Here is a 19,663-nt window from a genome sequence, read left to right on the forward strand (position 1 = left end):
TCCTGTCCCGGGGGGCTGGAGACTCGAGAGAGGGTCAGGTCCCACCACCGGACCTGCAAGCGAAAGAAGTTTGCGGGACGGGACGGGGGGGGGGGGGGGGGACGGGCGCGGGAGAATTATGTAACTTCTCTGGAGGCATGAGTGTACACCACTTCCCCTCGACTGATTGACGGCGCTGACGGGAGGGTATATAAAGAGCCGAGCCCAGTGAATCCCGGCTACTTTCAGCTGCTGGGCACAGACCCAGTGAGTGGAGAGAGAGTCAGACAAGCCAGCGAGCCCCTACAACACACACACACACACACACACACACACACACACACGGCTACAGGCTTACAAGATTACAAGATCACTCTGCCACATCGAGTACAGGCACCAAACACCGGGTGAGATACCTTTTAAAAAAAAAACCAAAATCCTTATAATTTTAATGCATAAGAAATAACATGCAGTATTTGCAAAGAACGTCGATATGATTTGAACATTCCCATTTATCATTGCTAAGTTAAAAAAGACTTGCGTTTCCTTTGTTGGGACTCTTTGGGTAAATTGTTCGCAGTCTTTGTCAAACAACGTGGTAAGTCCCCGTGTTTGTCGGGGTTTCGATTCACTTCTTTGCAAAGAGCTGGAGTGTGGGATGGGAAAGTGGGTGGACGGTTTGGGTGTCGAGTTTGGGACGCTCTTTCAAGATCTGCTGTCCTCTGTTGTAGGGCTGATGGTGCGAAACGAATATCTGCGATGGCTTCTGCCTCTGATGCTGGTGTTTGGGACCAGGAGTCAGTCTGTCGGTAAGTTCACAAGTTATAGGCTTTGCATTGTCGCACCCAATCTATCTCAAGCGTTTGGATTGGGTTTGAAATGGTCGCTGTTGGGTCACTCTATGTTTTTTTTTAACTTGCTCCTCAGATGTTCCTCCCGAAGAGGAGGTCACCTTCGATCTGTTTGCGATCAGCAATGTGAATCGGCAAACTGCTGGAGTGAAGTTGTTTCGAGGTCCGGACCGCAACACCCCTGCTTTCAGGTTCAACAGATTCGACCAGATCCCAGCAGCTTCCAGCGAGAAGTTCCAGGAGATCGTGAGGCTGATGCAGTACCAGGAGGGCTTCATCTTGATGGCCAGTCTGAGGCAGGACAGGAAGAGCCAGGGGACGTTGCTGGCCATCGAGGGGCCAGGTTATAAACGCCAGCTGGAGATCATCTCCAATGGACTGGCAAACACCCTGGATTTCCAATACTCAGTGGAGAGGTCCCAGAACCTGGTCTCCTTCCAGGATGTGGACATCGCTGATTCCCAGTGGAAGAATATCACCATCCATGTGAATGGAGAGAATGCATATCTGTATGTGGGCTGTGAGCTTGCTGATAGTTTCATCCTCGATGACCCTTTTTATGAACAGCTGACCTCAACCAACAGCAAGCTGTACGTGGCCAAAGGACTCACACCAGGCAAGAACTTCAAGGTATGTATTGGGATCTTATCACCAATGGCTGCATCCAGCAATAAGACTCTTGGAATTAATAACAATCCTGAAATTCTAATCGCCTTCCAGACTAAATGCCTCCATCAATAATCCCAGAAACCTGTCTCTGTTAAGCTGACATACTGATTTTGTGAGTGGTTGCCCAGTGCTGATTGTGAGGAATTAATGGTGTTGCTGTCTTGCCCGTAGGGTTTCCTGCAGAATGTCCAGTTTATTTTTGGCAGTTCCATGGCGGATATTCTCCAGAGTAAAGGCTGCCTCCAGCCAGGTAAGGTTTTATTCTCAGACCAGCTGTGTTTGGTGAAGATGCTTTCAATTGATTTGTGGTTCAGTTTGGTTTTGTTCTGAAATAACACTGGGTAGAACAGATAATCACAGAATGGCATGTCACTTATTTCTCTTTGGTGTCCTTCATGAGGTTTCCTCTGTGTGTTATAGGCTGCATAGACTGTTATCATGTTGTATGGAGCTTCCTGGCTTGATCACACGCACAGAGTTAACCACTGATATCATGTAACAACAATAATAAGTCACATTCGTGGCTCAACAAGTTGCACTCTTGTGACCTGAAGCAGAATGTTGTAGGTTCACATCCTATAATGGGCATTTGAGTATTAAAGCCTATGCTGAAGCGCTGGTGAGGAGGCTTGGATGAGATGTGATAAACCCGCTCTCCCAGGTGATCCCAAGAAATTGTTCTGAAAAGTATAGGGGAGTTTTCCCGGAGTCCTTGCCAATATCAATCTGTCAGCGCCAACACTATTTAAAAAGAGTGGCTTGTCTGGTCATTATCACATTGCTGTATACTGGTACTCACTGTATGTATTAGCTGCTACTGTTCTTTGATGCAGAAATACTTAAACAAGTACTTCATTTCTTGTAAAGAGCTTTAGGGAATTATGAATGATGCAATGATTTTTTCCTAATTCACAAACAAAGGGGTTTGGAGAATACTTTTGTTGTGGGTTATTTTGCAAAGCATTGCGAGACCAAAGGAAGGAAAACTGCAGTGTTAAAGTTGGGAAGGATGGATGCCATTGACAGGTTTAAGTTACTTGAGAAGAGAGCCCAATTGTAAGAGGAAATGGACTGATTTCAGAGTTGTTACCTTAATGCAAAAGGCTTGGGTTTAAGAGACCTGTCATGGGTTGGTTGCTTCAAAAATAAAACATGCTGATTGCCATAAAATTTGGTTGGAAAACGGGGCCATTTATATCAGAAGTTGTGAAAGGTACGTCATAATATTAGGGCAGTCTACAGAGCAGTAGCTGTCAGCAAAATGTAATGCATATGTTGTAGAGAACTGCAGCTGTTACTACTGCGTACAACTTCAGAAACAATTTCCATAGGCACTATGGCCAGACAGAGAATCCATTTGGAAAATATTTGAAGTCAAGTATGGCAGGATGATTCCTAGAGATGGGAAGATAAGAGATAAATTGGCATTTGATTCACTCAGCTCACACTAACCTGCATCCAGCCCAGGTTTATTTAGTCTACATCTGAGGAGCTCAGTATTTCCAAGGGCTTACGAATTGAAGGATTTATTGGAATGAGAGTAAAAAATGGTCAACTTGCTTAGAAGACCACGTGCCATCACCAGCTGGAGATTCAGAGCTAATGTTTCAGTCATAAACGTTTTCTGCAGAACTTGACTATCTGTCCACAAATGCTGCTCAAACTGCTGAGTACCTTTAGGTTTTGCTGCGGATTATTAGCATCCTCATAACTTGTGCCTTAATCATTTTTCTGCTGGTTTAATGATTCGGTGCACTAGGGGGCAGATGACTCCGTGGGCTCAGCAACATGTACAGATGCTGGAATAAGAGGCAGGCAACATCTGTGGGGAGCCTGAGGAAGGGTTAACCTTTCCTGCCTTTTCCTCTGTTTTTCTCTCTCCACCAATACTGCCTGATGCACTACCGAATGTTTCCAGCTTTTTCTGTCTTTATTCCAATAACAAATCCTAATACAAAGAGGATGGACTTAATCGTAGGGACAGTTCTCTCATCCCAATGAAGTCCTGTTGCTCAGCTGCATGATTATCTTTTCAGAAGCTTTGATCATGTTTCCTGTCAGGGATTTATTTATTTCAATGTTGTGTTAAGTCCAAGTTTTCCTGAAATGATGTACGCAGGAGGCCATTCAGCCTGTTGCGCCTGTACTACTCTGCAATTTACACCACTCCTCTGCTCTTCATCAACAACTCTAAAATTTCTTTTGAAGCAGCTCAACTTTTGTTGAGGGTTTTCCCACCCCAAGATGGTTGAACTGCTCTAGTCTTTTAAAGGCATTCATTGGTCCTGTTTGCTGTAAAGTTTGGAGCAAAAGGATCAATGAGTACTTTCAAAAGGCTATTGATAGACATTTGAGAGAGAACAATTTGGTCAACTGCAGGGTAAGGTCAGGGAATGGCGATGATGAGATCACTCCACAAGGCCATTGTGGCCAAATGGGTGCCTTCTGTGCTGTAACAATTCAATGATTTTAATTCAATTCATTTATCCTCTGGTGTTGGCATTAAGAATGGTCTTTATAGACAATAGACAATAGACAATAGGTGCAGGAGTAGGCCATTCAGCCCTTCGAGCCAGCACCGCCATTCAATGCGATCATGGCTGATCACTATCAATCAGTACCCCGTTCCTGCCTTCTCCCCATACCCCCTCACTCCGCTATCCTTAAGAGCTCTATCCAGCTCTCTCTTGAAAGCATCCAACGAACTGGCCTCCACTGCCTTCTGAGGCAGAGAATTCCACACCTTCACCACCCTCTGACTGAAAAAGTTCTTCCTCATCTCCGTTCTAAATGGCCTACCCCTTATTCTCAAACTGTGGCCCCTTGTTCTGGACTCCCCCAACATTGGGAACATGTTATCTGCCTCTAATGTGTCCAATCCCCTAATTATCTTATATGTTTCAATAAGATCCCCCCTCATCCTTCTAAATTCCAGTGTATACAAGCCCAATCGCTGTCTTTCTTTCATACACTCAAGGATACGTTATAATTGCAGACTTAAACTAACAACTGAAATGTCATGTGCAGTATAGAACAAATGGAAACATTCAAAGTCCTTGACTGGTGCTCTTAACATTCATGGATGGATTTCAAGGGTCTACCAGGAGCACAGGCAACCTAGAAGAGGTTTCAAAGATCTCTAGAATCGCAGCTGAATCCATTCAATGCACAGCAAGCTTTGGATAACCTCTTTCTGTCACCTATTCTCCATAACAACTTGAGTAGAATGCGGGCCACAGCTAATCAGACAGCTGGCTATAGTCATCAAAATTGCTAGGTACACCCAGCATTGGTCGTACTTGTCCAGACATTGGTCACACATCATCCAGAGCACTGGACAAACTCCACCCATAACACCGGCTACAACCCATCGAAACTCCCATATACTCCCATCCTGAGATTGGCTGCGCCCTATGTAAAGCTTTGACTACAATCCATCCAGAGCTTTGACCAGGATCAACAAAGAGAAATGGCTGCATCCCACCCCCAGCTCTACCACACCTGATTCAGTGCCCTGGTTGCATCTAATCCAGTGTCTTAGCTACATCCCATCCAGTGCCCTGGCTGCATCCCATCCAGTGTCTTGGCTACATCCCATCCAGTGCCCTGGCTGCATCCCATCCAGTGTCTTGGCTACATCCCATCCAGTGCCCCGGCTGCATCCCATCTCGAAGAGCATTGAAGGTCTGAATATTCTCTTTGTGTTACTTTGTGTAACTCTGTCCAAATAAAAGATCCTCACAGGTTTCTGGTGTAGCCCTGACTGCAGAGAGAAAAGAGCTTAAGAGGGCGTTCTGGGCCATATCCTTGCTTCAAAATCCTTTCCATGATTCTCCACAGTCTGAACTCATTCCTTCATGTCCAAGAGCAAACTCGACCCTAGATCACACCAGGCTCTATAATGTGGAACTGAACTGTTTCTCACATAGCTTCTAAAGAAGGCCGGCAAGTCATTCATAATTCACTGAGACTCCCCTTGTTCCAAGAGTGCATCATCTGAAACCACATTGGAAATGTCAGGCACCTGGGAATTTGTGTGCAGACACATGTAAGGTCATTGGCTTTGATCCTCTCTGTGTTTCCCCAAGTTAGCCAAACCAATCTCTGTCAACTTTTGCCAAGTGTCAGGGGAATTGAACAAGTGGAGAAGATTGTTGTGTTGAATCATTGTTGATCTGATGGACCTGCACTTCATCGTGGTGCCAAGGATGATACAAATGTGGTACGGGCTGCCAGAGAAAGTCGTTGAGGCAGGCGCAATAACAACACTTAAGGGACATTTGGACAGGTACATGGATAGGAAAGGTTTAGAGGGATCTGCGTTAAATACCGGCAAACAGGACTGGAGTTCCTGGCAATCACGGTGAGCATGGATGAGGTATGCCGAAGCAGTCTGTTTCCATGCGGTACTCTCTGACTCTTTGATAAAACCTCTCCCTTCAGATAGGAACTTCACCCCTGCTATTCCACTGTCCACCTTACAGCATGTTTCAATCTCCTTTGGTGATGACCACACCTCTTCCTCCTACACTCTTGTGTGCAGTGGCCGGTTGTTGAGCAGACGGGATGTTGCACTCTTGATGTGGAATCTCACTCCTCTATCCTTTTGGACTTTGTTCACAATGACTTCACAAGTGTGCCTGTCTGCAGTTCCTACTGATTTAGAGTTGCTCTTTCTCTCCCTTTGGAAGATAATTTTGATTAGAGTTTATTTTCACTCTGTTCTTTAAGATATATTTTGCGTTGGGCAGTGGTGTTTCTCTGTCCATATTGATATAGAGCAGCATGGGCACCACAAGCCAACCTCAGTGAATCGAGGATCCTCCCTACCACGGATCCCACTGCAGAGACGTAACTACCACAGGGAGGGAGTGGACTGCTGTTCTTTCAAAGGTGCTGCCTTTCAGACTGTGGCACGGTGCTGCCTCGCAGCACCAGAGATCCAGGTTCAATCCTGACCAATCATGTCTGTGTGGAGTTCGCATGTTCCCCATAACAGCATGGAATTACTCCTGTTAGGGGTCATTTGCATGCCTAATTAACCTGCCAGCAAGTTATTATGATGTGGGAGGAGATTGGAGCACAGGGGGGAAACCTACATAGACACTGAAAACATGCAAACTCCGCACAAACAGCACCTGAGGTCAAAACTGAACCTAGAGCCTTTGAGGTAGAGCACCAGCTGTATCACTTAACCTGGTAGCCACTAACTTACCTAAGATCAGTAATTTCCTGAAGGTTGAACCAGGGGACTTTGTAGTCTGTAGGTTTCCACTCGTTTTTAAATGATGAACAATTGCTAAAACTGTTAGAATGTGCCAAAAACAAAAAAAACATAATTCATAAGCTGCGGCCATCTCTCCTCTGGCCAATGTTGAACATCTACCTGTAATTACCTTTGAGAGGCTGGTGTTGAGCTACTTTCCTGAACCACCACATTCATCTTGCATTTTCTCCCAAGGTGCTATTAAGCAACGATGATGAAAATAATGACACATTTCTAAGTCATGAATCTCCGTGACTCATGCTGATGCTGCTGGTGCCAGCGCCTCCATGCTGCCCTTATTATGTAGGTGACAGAGGACAGGACTTTGGGAAGCAGACTCCTGGCCATCACTCGTGTTCTGCCTGAGTGTTATTGCCAGAATTTCATCAGGCACACGAGCAAGAGAAGCAGAGACCATGTGTTGCCAACAATTACTCAGTGTTGTTCTCTTTGAATGTTAGCAGTAGTTTGTTTTCAGTTTGTGTCTCAGCTGTGGTATCCCAGGCACAAAGGATTCTACAAATTGGACCATGAACTCTGTAGAAGATGAACTAATCTGAACTATTCTATGAGCTATTCTGCGAGTGTGGGGGATTAAGACAAGATCCTGTGAAGGAACTCATGCCAGCACTTGCATCGCTGGAGACCCGAGTTCGATCCCGACAACAGGTGGTGTCAGTACGGAGTTTGTACGTTCTACCCGTGAACACGTGGGTTTTCTCTGAGATCTTCGGTTTCCTCCCACACACCAAAGACATACGGGTTTGTAGGTTAATGGGCTTGGTATAAGTGTAAATCGTCCCTAGTGTGTAGGATAGCGTTAATGTGCGGGGATCGCTAGTCGGTGTGGATCACTAGTCGGTGGGTAGAAGGGCCTGTTTCCCCCCCTGTATCTCTAAACTAAACTAAACTACTATCCACCAAAACATCAGAAGAGACACCCAGCATGGGAACGGGCCATTCGGCCCACCGATTCATGCTGGCCATCAAGCATCCATTTACATTAATTCTGCAAAAATCACTTTTTATTCTCATTGACTCCTCCCAGGATCTACCACTCACCCCCTCACTAGCATCAATTTTTAGTGGCCAGTTAACTCAAAGCCTACACGTCTTTGGAATGTGAATGGACCAGTTCAAAATTGGACTTAGCAAAACACCAAGTACCTTTTACAGATCCATGTGATGACTCATACTTGTCCAATACACAGCAACTCTCGACGAGATTCTGGCAACTTCCCTGCAAGAACTCTCTGAATGACGAAGAAAATACAGCTGGAAATTGATCTCCTTTCAGCCACGCTGAGTGTAGAATACAGTGATGCCAATGCCTGGCTCTCCACATCCACTCCTTTGATTTTATTGCAGCCACGTAGTGTACACATCAGCTCAAATAAAGTTTTGAGATATCAGTCTAAGTCACCTGAGTGATGTTGTGGTGCTGGTAATCTGGATTTTAAAAAAAATTAGAGGAGATTTAAATTTGATGTCAAGAGGAGCATCACCTCAAATGCTGACTAATATGGTGACTGGATTCGTAGTAGATGATTTTCATTCATGCGCAGTTTAGTCCTGATGGTGGCAATGTGTACATGGTCTGGTTGGTTTTATACTTGTCATATCATCTTGTGAAGTGGCCTGACTATTATATGAACTCGTTGACACCATGGGCTTGAATCCATTGCAATGTTTTGTGAATGTAGGATGATGTCTTCGTATATAATCAACACTTTATTTTCCGGGCAATAAGAGTCATTCAACACAGAAACAGTCCCTTCAACCCACTTGGCCAAGCCGACCAAGGTACCTACCTAAGCTAATTCCATTTGCCTGTGTTGATCCATCTAAAACTTTCTGATCCATGTACCTTGATGTTTGTATCTTTCTTGATGGGAGGAATTATAGAGTTGGAAAGTACAGAGACAGGTTCCATGGCCCGCCATTTCTACGTGAAACAATTCACACCCATCTGTACAACTCCCATTTACCTGCATTTGGCCTGTAGCCTTCTATGCCCTGATGATTTAAATATTCATCTAGACTCATCATGCAAGGGTGAAAGCAACAGGTGTCCTAAATTTTCTGAGACGCAACTTTTTATCATTGTTCAACTTCTATCAAGGAGAAGTTATACTTCACCCTTGTTAGACCACATTTGGACTACGCAGCTGCAGCATGGGATCCATACACAATTAAAAACATTTCTTCCATCGAACATGTCCAAAGACAGGCAGCTCATTTTGTTACAAATACCTATGAGAGAGAAGCAAGTGTTACCGGACTTCTAAATTCATTGGGGTGGAACACTCTCCAAGACAGACGTAAAGCCCACCGTTTGACCTGTTTTTACAAAATGTTAAATGGTCAGCTTGACATAGATTACCACATCTACACCAAACCCAAACCTATCAGGAGTAGACGAGGGCATTTGATTCAATTTGAGATACCAGCTATCAAGACAAATGTGTATAGCAATTCATCCATCCCTCGCACAATTAAAGCATGGAATAGTCTTCACCCTACTATAGTTATTCAACCAGATGCAACTAAATTTAAGACAGCTCTTCTCCAAGAAGCCCTTCTAGCTTAAATCCATACCCTGCCATCTCCAGTTTAAATTCCAAGAACCAAGAGAGTGACAGTCTCTGCACCATTCTCTCTGGCAGTGCTTTCCCGATTCCAACCACCCTTTGGGTTGAAGTTCTTCTCATTGGATCTAAACATCTTACCCCTTGTGTTAATCCTGTACTATGGTGAAAAGGCTCTTATTATTCACACTATCTCTGTCCTCATTCCATAAATTAAAGGTAGTCTGAGGAAACCTTCAGAGACCCTAAATAGCCACGTGTATGTCAAGAGACTGATGGTTGATGGGAAGAAGCTGTTCATGAACCTGGAGGCCAGAGTTCTCAGATTCCTCTATCTTCTTCCTGATGGTAGCAGCGAGATGAGAATATAGCCAGGGTAGTGTGGGACTTTGATGATATTAGCTGCCTTCTTGACACAGTGGTTCCTATAGATCCCTTCAATGGTGGGGAGGTAAATACTGGGCAATGTCCACTTCTTTCTGTAGCGTCCTATGTTCTTAGGCATATGAGTTACTGTACCAGGCCGGTATGCAACCAATTAATATGCTTCATTATAATGAGTGGTCCACCCGGAAGTCCTATTTCCTTGAATTAATCATTTGAAATTAACTTGTTACATTGCTGCTTTCCATTGAGATGTTGTAACAAACTATTACAACATCTCAATGGAAAGCAGCAATGTAACAAGTTAATTTCAAATGATTAATTCAAGGAAATAGGACTTCCGGGTGGACCACTCATTATAATGAAGCATATTAATTGGTTGCATTCCTCATCTAAGGTCAGAAATGGATTATCTGTCTTAATGGCTGTTTGTGGGAATATGCCGCATATAAATTGGCTATTGCATTTTCCATGACAATAGTGAACGCATCTCTGCAATTCTCTTCCACTATAAAGTGGACCTGGGTGAACTGCTATGTAAATCCAAGTTGTCTTTTACTTGGAGCACATTCTGAACACTGCAGTTATCTCAAATTGAACTTCAAATGAAGGCTGGTTCTAAGTTGTTTTTTTGTTGATCAGGTTAGGATTATTTGTAATTGAGAAAGTGGTTTCCTTAAAAAAAAATCTTTACAAACTGATTTCATTTTAAACAAGTGAAGAGAAAATGTTCTGATGTATTACAGACACAAAATGCTGGAGTAACTCAGCGGGTATTAGATCATGACAGCAAGATTGCCACACCTCTGTGTGTTGTTGCATTCCAAGATATAGTGGTTTGTGATGCAGCGTTACCACTGAGTTATCTGTTGTCATAAATGTTTGCAGTTTGTTGTCTGAACTCTTTGAACAAAATGCTATTGTGGTAATTTTATTCCTTTAGGAAATTATTAAATTAATGATTCAGGGAATCATTACCCAGGAATATCATAGACTTGTTATAATTCACTACAGTTTCAATATTTTATTGCCATTGCTAATGTCTACTCTGCCATAAACAATGCCAGAAGTATCATTGTGTTGTTACAAATTGTTCCCAGAGTTATTGCGATATAATCATTTCCTAGAATACTATTAATTTAATATGAGCTATCCAGGATATTAGTGGATTATTGGGGCTAATCGCTCTAATACTGTAGTTACCCAGCTGTACCAGAGAGAAGCTTCCGCTGGTTGCAATGCACCTGACCTCCCACTCTGCCCCAGATTCACTACCTAGTCCAGGTTATGAAAGTTTTATTTTACCCACAAGGATTTGTGATCCCTTTGTCCCAGAAATCAATCCATGTACATTTAACTAAAGTTTTCCATAAAGGGATGGTTTAGAAATGAGCACTTTACTTAATTTGGAGGAAGAGAAAGGAACTAGGATTCAGAAGATGGAATTTCCTTTGCCTTGCTGATTTGCATGGCTTGCTGACATCAGTAACCTTCAGCAATAAATCTTCTATGGCCAAGTCTACAGGGTTTATCAACTCAGAGGTGGTGGGGAAGATATTGCTCAGTGAAAAACAGAATAATTTATCTCGACCAATAGGTAACAATACACATATTGGAAATGGGCTATCTTGACATTAAATTTAGGGTTGTTTCTTAACTGATGGAGCTAAGGATTTGAGTTAGACTTGATATATGTGTCCTCGTTTATATCAATGAGGCATTGAACACAGTCACACCATTTGAATGGTAATTTCAATTAATATACGTTTGGTGAAATATTTTTAGTTTTCCTTTTTTTATATTTATGTTATTAATTAACATTAATTAAATGTCAAATGCATCATGTTTAAATTGTAATAATTTAAAATTATTAAAATCTATTTTAACGTTTAAAAAATATTGGAGCTTATGTGAGACATTAAAATAGTATAATTAAATTGTAAACACTCGACAGGTTGGTGCAGTGGGTGGAACCTCAGGATTGGTTATTATTAATTTAGTTTAATTTAGAAATACAGCGTGGAAACAGGTCCTTCACCCCACCAAGTCCATGCCAGCCTGTTCACACTAGTTCTATGTTATCCCACTTTCTCATTCACTGTCTACACACCAGTGGCAATTTAGAGAGGCCAATTAACCTATGAACCTGCACTTCTTTGGGATGTGGGAGGAAACCGGAGCACGCGGATAAAACCAATGCTGTCACAGAGAGAGCTTGCAAACTCCACACAGACAGCACCTGAGGTCACGATTAAACTTGGGTCTCTGGTGCTGTGATACAGCAGCTTTACCAACTGTGCCACTGTGTGATTGACATTTCCTCCAATATTATTGTATTCGTATCAATTACTCCTCTATGTGTTACCCCTATTTTCATTATGTTGCATTTGTCTCTCCATTATTTTGTTCTTGCTAATTCCTGAGTTTTGCGGGTTTGAAAATTCATGCTGTGGAGTATCATAGCATTGTTCTCACTTACCTAGAATATCATTGTAATTTAGTTTTGCTTCTGGCATTATTTTATTTTTGAGTACTTTCCCAAATTTATTTGTAGCAATTTCTGTTCCTCAAAGGTGATTTGCATGATTATCAATTCCTAGAGTATAATTGTGTTGGTATGATTTAATACAAGTATCGTTCTGTTATTACTAATTCTCCCCAGCATGATTGTGTTATTTTATCCCCCAACCCACCTTCACCAGCATCATTTTGTACTTTTTAGTTCCCTGAGTATCATTCTACATTGCCTGTATCATTCTGCCAATGGCAATTTCTAGAGGCATCAGTTTCATAGGGTCTCATTATGTTTAGTTTAGTTTAAAGATACAACTTGGAAACAACGACCGTTCACATTAGTTCCATGTTATTCCACATTCTCACCTACTCCCTACACACTAGGGCATGTTTTTTGGGATGTGGGAGGAAACCAGAGCATTGGAGGACCCCCATAGGATCACAGGGAGAACGTCCAAATTCCGTACACACAGTACCCGAGGTTAGGATTGAACCTGGGCACTCAGAGGCAGCGGCTATACCAGGTGTGCCAGTGTGCACCTCTATCAGCAATTTCCATCAGTATTTTTATGCTATTACCACCCAATATAATTGGGCTATCATCAGTTCCTCTGGTTATTATTTTGCTATAATAATTTTAAAGAAATGGCATTGTGAATTTGGCAACTTCTCGCAATATCGCCCTGTTATTATAATTTCTCCCCAAAATAACTTGTTATTCATTCCTTGGAATATGTACCTAAGCAATTGTCATTGCATTATTACTAATTCTCACAACTTCAGGGAGAGAGCAAATAGTATCATTGAATAGACTTCATTGAAATTGGGGACGGACCAATATCCTAGTGGATCACACAACTAGCTCTGTAGATAAAAAATTAAACTAATTCAGAGGTGGGGGATAGGGAGTGGGATAAGCGAGTTTAATGGGAAAACATTTGGAAAGTTAAAGCTAAAGTACAAGATGTGAGTGTACTTTAATTAAAATGATAATGGTAATCAAAGTTTTGTCAGGAAGGGAATAAACGTAAAACATAAGAATTTACTTCCAAGCAGAATGCAACTGAAAAAGGCAACATTACGGGTGCTATCTGAATGCATGATACAAGAAAGATAAATTAACGGCATAAATAAATGGATACAATCTAATGACAGAAATGTGGTTGAATCGTAATGAGGAGTGGGAATTAATTTCTAAATTGTACTTAACTTGAAGACAATTTGCAGAGAATAAAAAAGGGTGAGAGACAGCCCTGATAAAGAACAAGATAAAAATATCTGTAATCAGGACTAGAATCAGTCTGGGTGGAACTTGGAAGTAACAAGGGGGCTGAACACATTGGGGGGAGTTGTCAATGGGCGTCCAAAAAGGAATGGAATGTCAAGTGCATGTAACAGCTAATATTATTAACATGGGGAGCTTGATCAACACATGTATGCCGTCTCTACATCAACGCTTTTATGGTTCCTGCCATTTATTTTGTATGTACTACCAGAATCTGACCGCCCAAAGAGCATTACCTCATATTAATCTGGATTAAATTCTATCCGCCACCACTCCACCCAACTCCAGCTGATCTATGTCCAGCTGCATCCCGAGACTGGTGGTCCAAGGCTTTCAGTGTTTTGCGGTGAACGTTTATTGCCAGCGGGTAGACCGGTGCAGCAGGGCAGGTGGGCAGTGGGGATCTATTGTTAAGGAAGTGATAACAGGGCACTTAGAATCCATCAATATGTTTGCTTTTCTGCATGAATTCATACAATTGAAATTACTTCAGGGATTTATTAGGTATCACAAAAAGCTGGAGTAACTCAGCGTGTCAGGCAGCATCTCAGGAGAGAAGGAATGGGTAACGTTTCGGGTCGAGACCCTTCTTCAGACTGATGTCAGGGGAGGGGGCAGGACAAAGAAAGGATGTAGTTGGAGACAGGAAAAGAGTGGGAGAACTGGAAAGGGGGAGTGGAAAGAAAGGGACAGAGGAGCTATCTAAAGTTAGAGAAATCAATGTTCATACCGCTGGGGTATAAGCTGCCCAAGCGAAATATGTGCTGTTCCTCTAATTTGCGGTGGGCCTCACTATGACAATGGAGGAGGTCCATGACAGAAAGGTCAGACTTGGACTGGGAGGGGGAGTTGAAGTGCTGAGCCACCGGGAGATCAGGTTGGTTAAGGTGGACTGAGCAAAGGTGTTGAGCAAAATGATGGCTGAGCCTGCGTTTGGTCTCGCCGATGTAGAGAAATTGGCTTCTAGAACAGCGGATACAATAGATGAGGTTGGAGCCCTGCCTCACCTGGAAAGACTGTTTGGGTCCTTGGATGGAGTCGAGGGGGCAAGTAAAGGGACAGGTGTTGCATCTCCTGCGGTTGCAGGGGAACGTACCTGGGGAGGGGGTGGTTTGGGTGGGAAGGGCCGAGTGGACCAGGGAGTTACGGAGGGGACGGTCTCTGCGGAAAGCAGAAAGGGTTATTAAGCATTTTCTGAGGATGAATAAGCAGAATAGATTAGGGGGACGTTACCAGCAGTCATTGTGTTAGTATTGATTTCCCATTATCACTGTATTAGTATCAATTGCCCCAGTACATTTATGTTAATACCAATTCCCCCAATGTTATTGTGCAAATATCATTTGGCCCTGTGTCATTGTGTTAATACCAATTGCCTCAGTATCATTTGATAGTTTCAGTTCCATTAGTATCCCTGCGTCATTATCGAATTTCCTGGAATATCACTTTATATGAAGTTGATCTTTCTGCTTCACTGTTCATCGTCACGCACACAGAAGCTGTTTGCTGATATTTGATCTCCCATTCCAGCGTCTGGAAATGGGGAATCTACATCTGGCACCGAACTTCGAGACTGAGAAAAAATAAACGTTTTTATATATTGTCTCACTTCGGGGGTCTCCAGTTTTCAATTGCAATCATTCCATTCCGGCAATAGAATTATTAAGCAGAACCTATTTAAAGTCAGCATCCCAGCAGAAGTCTGAAGAAGGGTTCCGACCCGAAACCTATTCCTTTTCTCCAGAGATGCTGCCTGACCCACTGATTTACTCCAGCATTTTGTGTCTAACTCAGCAGAATAAATGCTTTAGGAAAATCTATAGGTCTTGAAGGTCAGAGAACAACATGTGCAACACTCCTCAAAGTGCATCAGATGAGGGGTTGATACCGGGACGGATTCAACAAATGAAATAGGAACAAGGTGCATGTTAATAAGAAAGCACAACTGTATCTGACTGTCATGGACCTTTGAAGACACTGTTCTGCCAACTTTGCAATGGATATTATTTCCATTGGATAACAGCAATTACTGTTGGAAATAAGACATTATGAGGTGTAGCATCTGTATTAGCAACTTCCCATTGTTAATATTAAAATGCAGATGATCATTGTGTTGCCATCATGTACATAGAATATTTTGATTTCAGACCAATATTCCCTTCTTTGCTTTCATATTATTAAAGCCTAGATCAAGTCCCAGCAATATTATCATGTATTGTTATTTCCTGGACCATCGTTATGATTTCATCATCCCATACAATGGGCACCTCTGCCTGCAAGGCTGAGTTCGGCTGAAGAGCCTGTTTCCGTTCTGTATGACTCTAGACTGCCATTGAGGCATAAACTATTCCCCAGAGTATCTCTTGGACAGGAACATCTCCCAGAGTCTGGGATAAAAACAAAAAGTGCCGAAGATATGCAGCAGGTCAGGAAGCATCTGTGGAGCATCTGGGAAATAGAGTTAAAGTTTTAAATTGATGGCATTTCATCAGAACTCGATGCAGAAGTGGATTTAATGAACAAAGCATCAAAGAGGATCTGATGAAACATTTTCTTGAAAGGTCATTCGCCTGTGAAATATTAACTCGTTTTCTTGTCCCACAAATACTATCTGAGCTGTCAAGTCTTTCCTACATTGTCTGTTTTTACTTCAGATTTCCAGCATCTGCAAGACTTTATTTTGCCTCCCAGGTATATTGGTTTACTTGTTCACACATGTGCATATTACTGCTAGGACCAGCATTAACTGGCCATCCTTAATTGCCCTTGAGAAAGTGGTGGTGGGCTGCCATCATGAACTGCTGTGGTCCTCCCATGGTGCTGATGGGAAAGGTGTTCCAAAATTTACACACAGTTGCACTAAAGGACCTGTGACACATTGCCAAGTCAGTATGGTGTGTGACTTGGACAGGACCCTGTAGATGGTTGTATTCCCATGGGTTGCTCCCATGCCTTCCTCGATAGTAGAGGTTGCAGATTTAGAGGGTGTTGTTGAGGAAACATGCTAGGTGGGAATATACTTTAAATACAGGATTATTATAATTTCTACAGGATATAACTATGAAACACAAGCATAGGCAATGAAAATGCATTCATGATGATTGTCATGTCATGGCTTTTCCTTTACACTGTTTTCCGTTGTCAAATTCTTTTTTACTGCTGATAAACCAAGCGATTTGCTGCCTTACAACAGTTATTGAGGAACACCAGTGAGGTTCACATTCATAGTCACAGCCTGATCATTTGTTCTAGTTCTACAGGCTTGCCAAGCTGTCTGCTCACATGAGATTGGTGGATATCGCTCATGGATGATAATGCACCAACTTGGACTGAATGTTTATTCCATTTAGCCCGTTAAGCTCATTGTATAATCAGACATGAGGATCACAGTCTATTAAGAAGCAACAAGCTGTCTCATCCCTCACAAATGTTAAGAGATATGAATTTAGGAGAATCGTCTACAACTTAAGTGTTTTCCAGACAGTGAAGGAATGCTTCTGATATGACCTCACTACGGTATGTCAGAAATTTGTTCACTCATTGCTCCTACAAAACAGCAATGTGATAATGGCCAAATAGCAACATTAGATGATGAGTGAACGTTGGGCCTAGGGACATTAGGAAGAAGCTGTCAACCCTCACTGGACCCAATGAAGCATTGCTGGCTACCTGGGACTCTTGTAGCAGTAACATCTCCAGTTCCTCAGCTGGAATTGGCAACTTGGAATTAAGGCCCTGGTCTCTGGACTGAGCACTCCAGGCTCAGAATGTGAGAGTATTAATCCATTAATCCAGGGTTGCCTTTGTGTTTGTATCTTAAGAAAGGATATTAGGAATGGCCTGCAGCTGAAAGATTCAAGTGGAGGTTGGTATTGGGAACTCCAGCAGTCAGTATTTTACACCATTTTTCTTTCAAGTTCAGTTAGGGACAGGAATAGGAGGAGAATATTCAAACTTATTCCATTATTTCCTGAGATCATGATGTTTGTATTTTAACTTGATCATTATAACCCTTCAGGCAGACACAAAATGCTGGAATAACTCAACAGGAAAGGCAGCATCTCTGGAGAGAAGGAATGCGTGACGCTTCAGGTCGAGACCCTTCCTCAGACCAGGGGAGGGGGCGGGACAAAGATAGGATTTTTTCCTACACATTATAACCCTTCATATAGGCACAAAATCAATCCATCTTAAAGTTTGTCATTTTAGCTTGCCCCCTTAGTCTCAGCATTACATTTTGCCACAAGAATTCATATTTCCGCTAACTGGCTGAAGAAGGGCTTCCTGAGATTACTTCTGAATGCCTTGGCTCCAAACCAATCTCTATTTAGTCTTTTGTCTTCCTGGGCCCAAGTCAGTTTTGGAAACTATGATTCTTTCATTCTTCCCCCAGTTCTAAGCAAGGGTTACTGACCCAGACCATTAACTGGTTTCTCTTTCCGCGTCAAGCATCCTCAGCGCATCAGGCATCCTCTCTGGAGAAAAAGAACAGGCAACGTTTCGGCTCGAGACCCTTCTTCAGACCTAGAGTCAGTGGGAAAGGGAAACGAGAGATGTATAAACGGTGATATAGAGAGATATAGAACATAAGCATAAAACATTTTATGTTGTGTGAGCTGATTTATAAGGTCAACTCAGTACTCTCATAATCAACAAAAGGACACAGTGCTGAAGTACCTCAGCACATCAGGCAACATCTCTGGAGAACATGGACAGGTGACATTTCGGTTAAGTTCCTGATGTCTGCCAGTAGATCAATCCCATCAATCCCATTTCTCCTGATCTTTCTACATAACCCCATGAATTGTTCTCTCTCGTGTGGCTGTTCCCTTGAGAGGACACTGTTTCCATCTCCTCTTCTGCCACTGGGTTGCAACTCTCTGCATTCAAATGCTTTTTCTCAGATCATCCTTGTGCATTTTGCCAAAATCTATGTTCCTGGTGCTTTAACTGCCACTAAAGGGAAGAGCTTCCCTCTATCAACTCAGTTTAATCCAGTCATGTTTTTGTACATTCTGAGGAAAATAACTCCAGCTTTGAGCCGTAGTGTTATACAGCACAGAAATGGGCCCTTTAGCCCACTATGTCCAGGCCGACCATTAAGTACCATTCTATCTAGTCCCATTTATTAGTAAATAGTCCATGAGCTTGCATGCCTTCACAATTCAAGTGCTTATCCAGATACATTTTACAGACTCTTTCTACCTTCACAGACAGTGCTTTCTAGTTTGTATCCACTGTGTTTTCCACAGACCTGAGCCTTCTACTCTTCAACTTATGCCCTCTGGTTTTGGACTTCTCCACGGAAGGGGAAAATACTTGCCTAGTCCATCTACAACTGGAACTGACCCTTATCCCGGCAACCACTCTTATGAATCTCTTTTGCATCTTCTCTCGTGACTTGCACCTCCTTCCTTTACTTTCAAATGGGACATTGGATAAATACTGAAATAGTGGAAATAAGAAGACTCTGGGCAGAGAACAGGGGAGTAACCCCAAAGTGCCAGGACCACCATAAAGGGCCTCCTGCCGTGGAGGTGAGGGCTGGAAAATGGCTACAGGGAGAGTGGTCTGGGGTTCAGGAGAAGGCAGAAGAGAATTCACCGATGAAGGGCTGATGAACACCGATGGATGGAGGTGATTTTGGAACAAGCAGAGAACAAAAAAGTTTGTGTGGATACGAAGGGACTGCAGTTGGTGGTTTATACCAAAGATAGACATAAAATGCTTGAGCAACTCAGCGGGTCAGGCAACATCTCTGGAGAAAAGGATTAGGTGACGTTTCGGGTCGAAACTCTTCGAGAAGAAGGGTCTCGACCTGAAATGTCACCTATTCTTTTTCTCCAGAGATGCTGCCTGACCCACTGAGTTACTCCAGCATTTTATGTCTAATAAAGTTGATGTGATTATTAACAGGTGAGACAGAGGAAAGTGTGGATGATCCAACCTAGACAATATAATAAACAGGATAAAGGCTAGCTACTGAAGGGTAAACAGTGACTTGGACATGGACTGAGAAATGTTATGGGAGGGAACTGAATACAATAAAGGGAGGATCAGGCACCTTTCCTGTTAGAATGAATAGAATCCCCTTTGGGATCCACTTTTGCACTTTGAGCGCTGTTCC

The 19,663-nt window shown here is 42.7% G+C and overlaps 1 protein-coding gene across 1 annotated transcript in view; it reads left to right on the forward strand.

The window, feature by feature from the left end:
• Positions 1-906: 906 nt before the first annotated feature.
• Positions 907-19,663, forward strand: part of thbs2a (thrombospondin 2a) — a 57,462-nt gene continuing 38,705 nt past the window's right edge. The window contains exons 1-2 of the mRNA XM_078405410.1: positions 907-1,460; positions 1,671-1,749. Coding sequence (XP_078261536.1) covers positions 1,086-1,460; positions 1,671-1,749 — 454 coding nt within the window. The 5' untranslated portion in view covers positions 907-1,085. The remainder of the gene's footprint in view (positions 1,461-1,670; positions 1,750-19,663) is intronic.

Source organism: Rhinoraja longicauda, chromosome 9 (assembly GCF_053455715.1).
Source record: "Rhinoraja longicauda isolate Sanriku21f chromosome 9, sRhiLon1.1, whole genome shotgun sequence".
Lineage (NCBI taxonomy): Eukaryota > Metazoa > Chordata > Chondrichthyes > Rajiformes > Arhynchobatidae > Rhinoraja > Rhinoraja longicauda.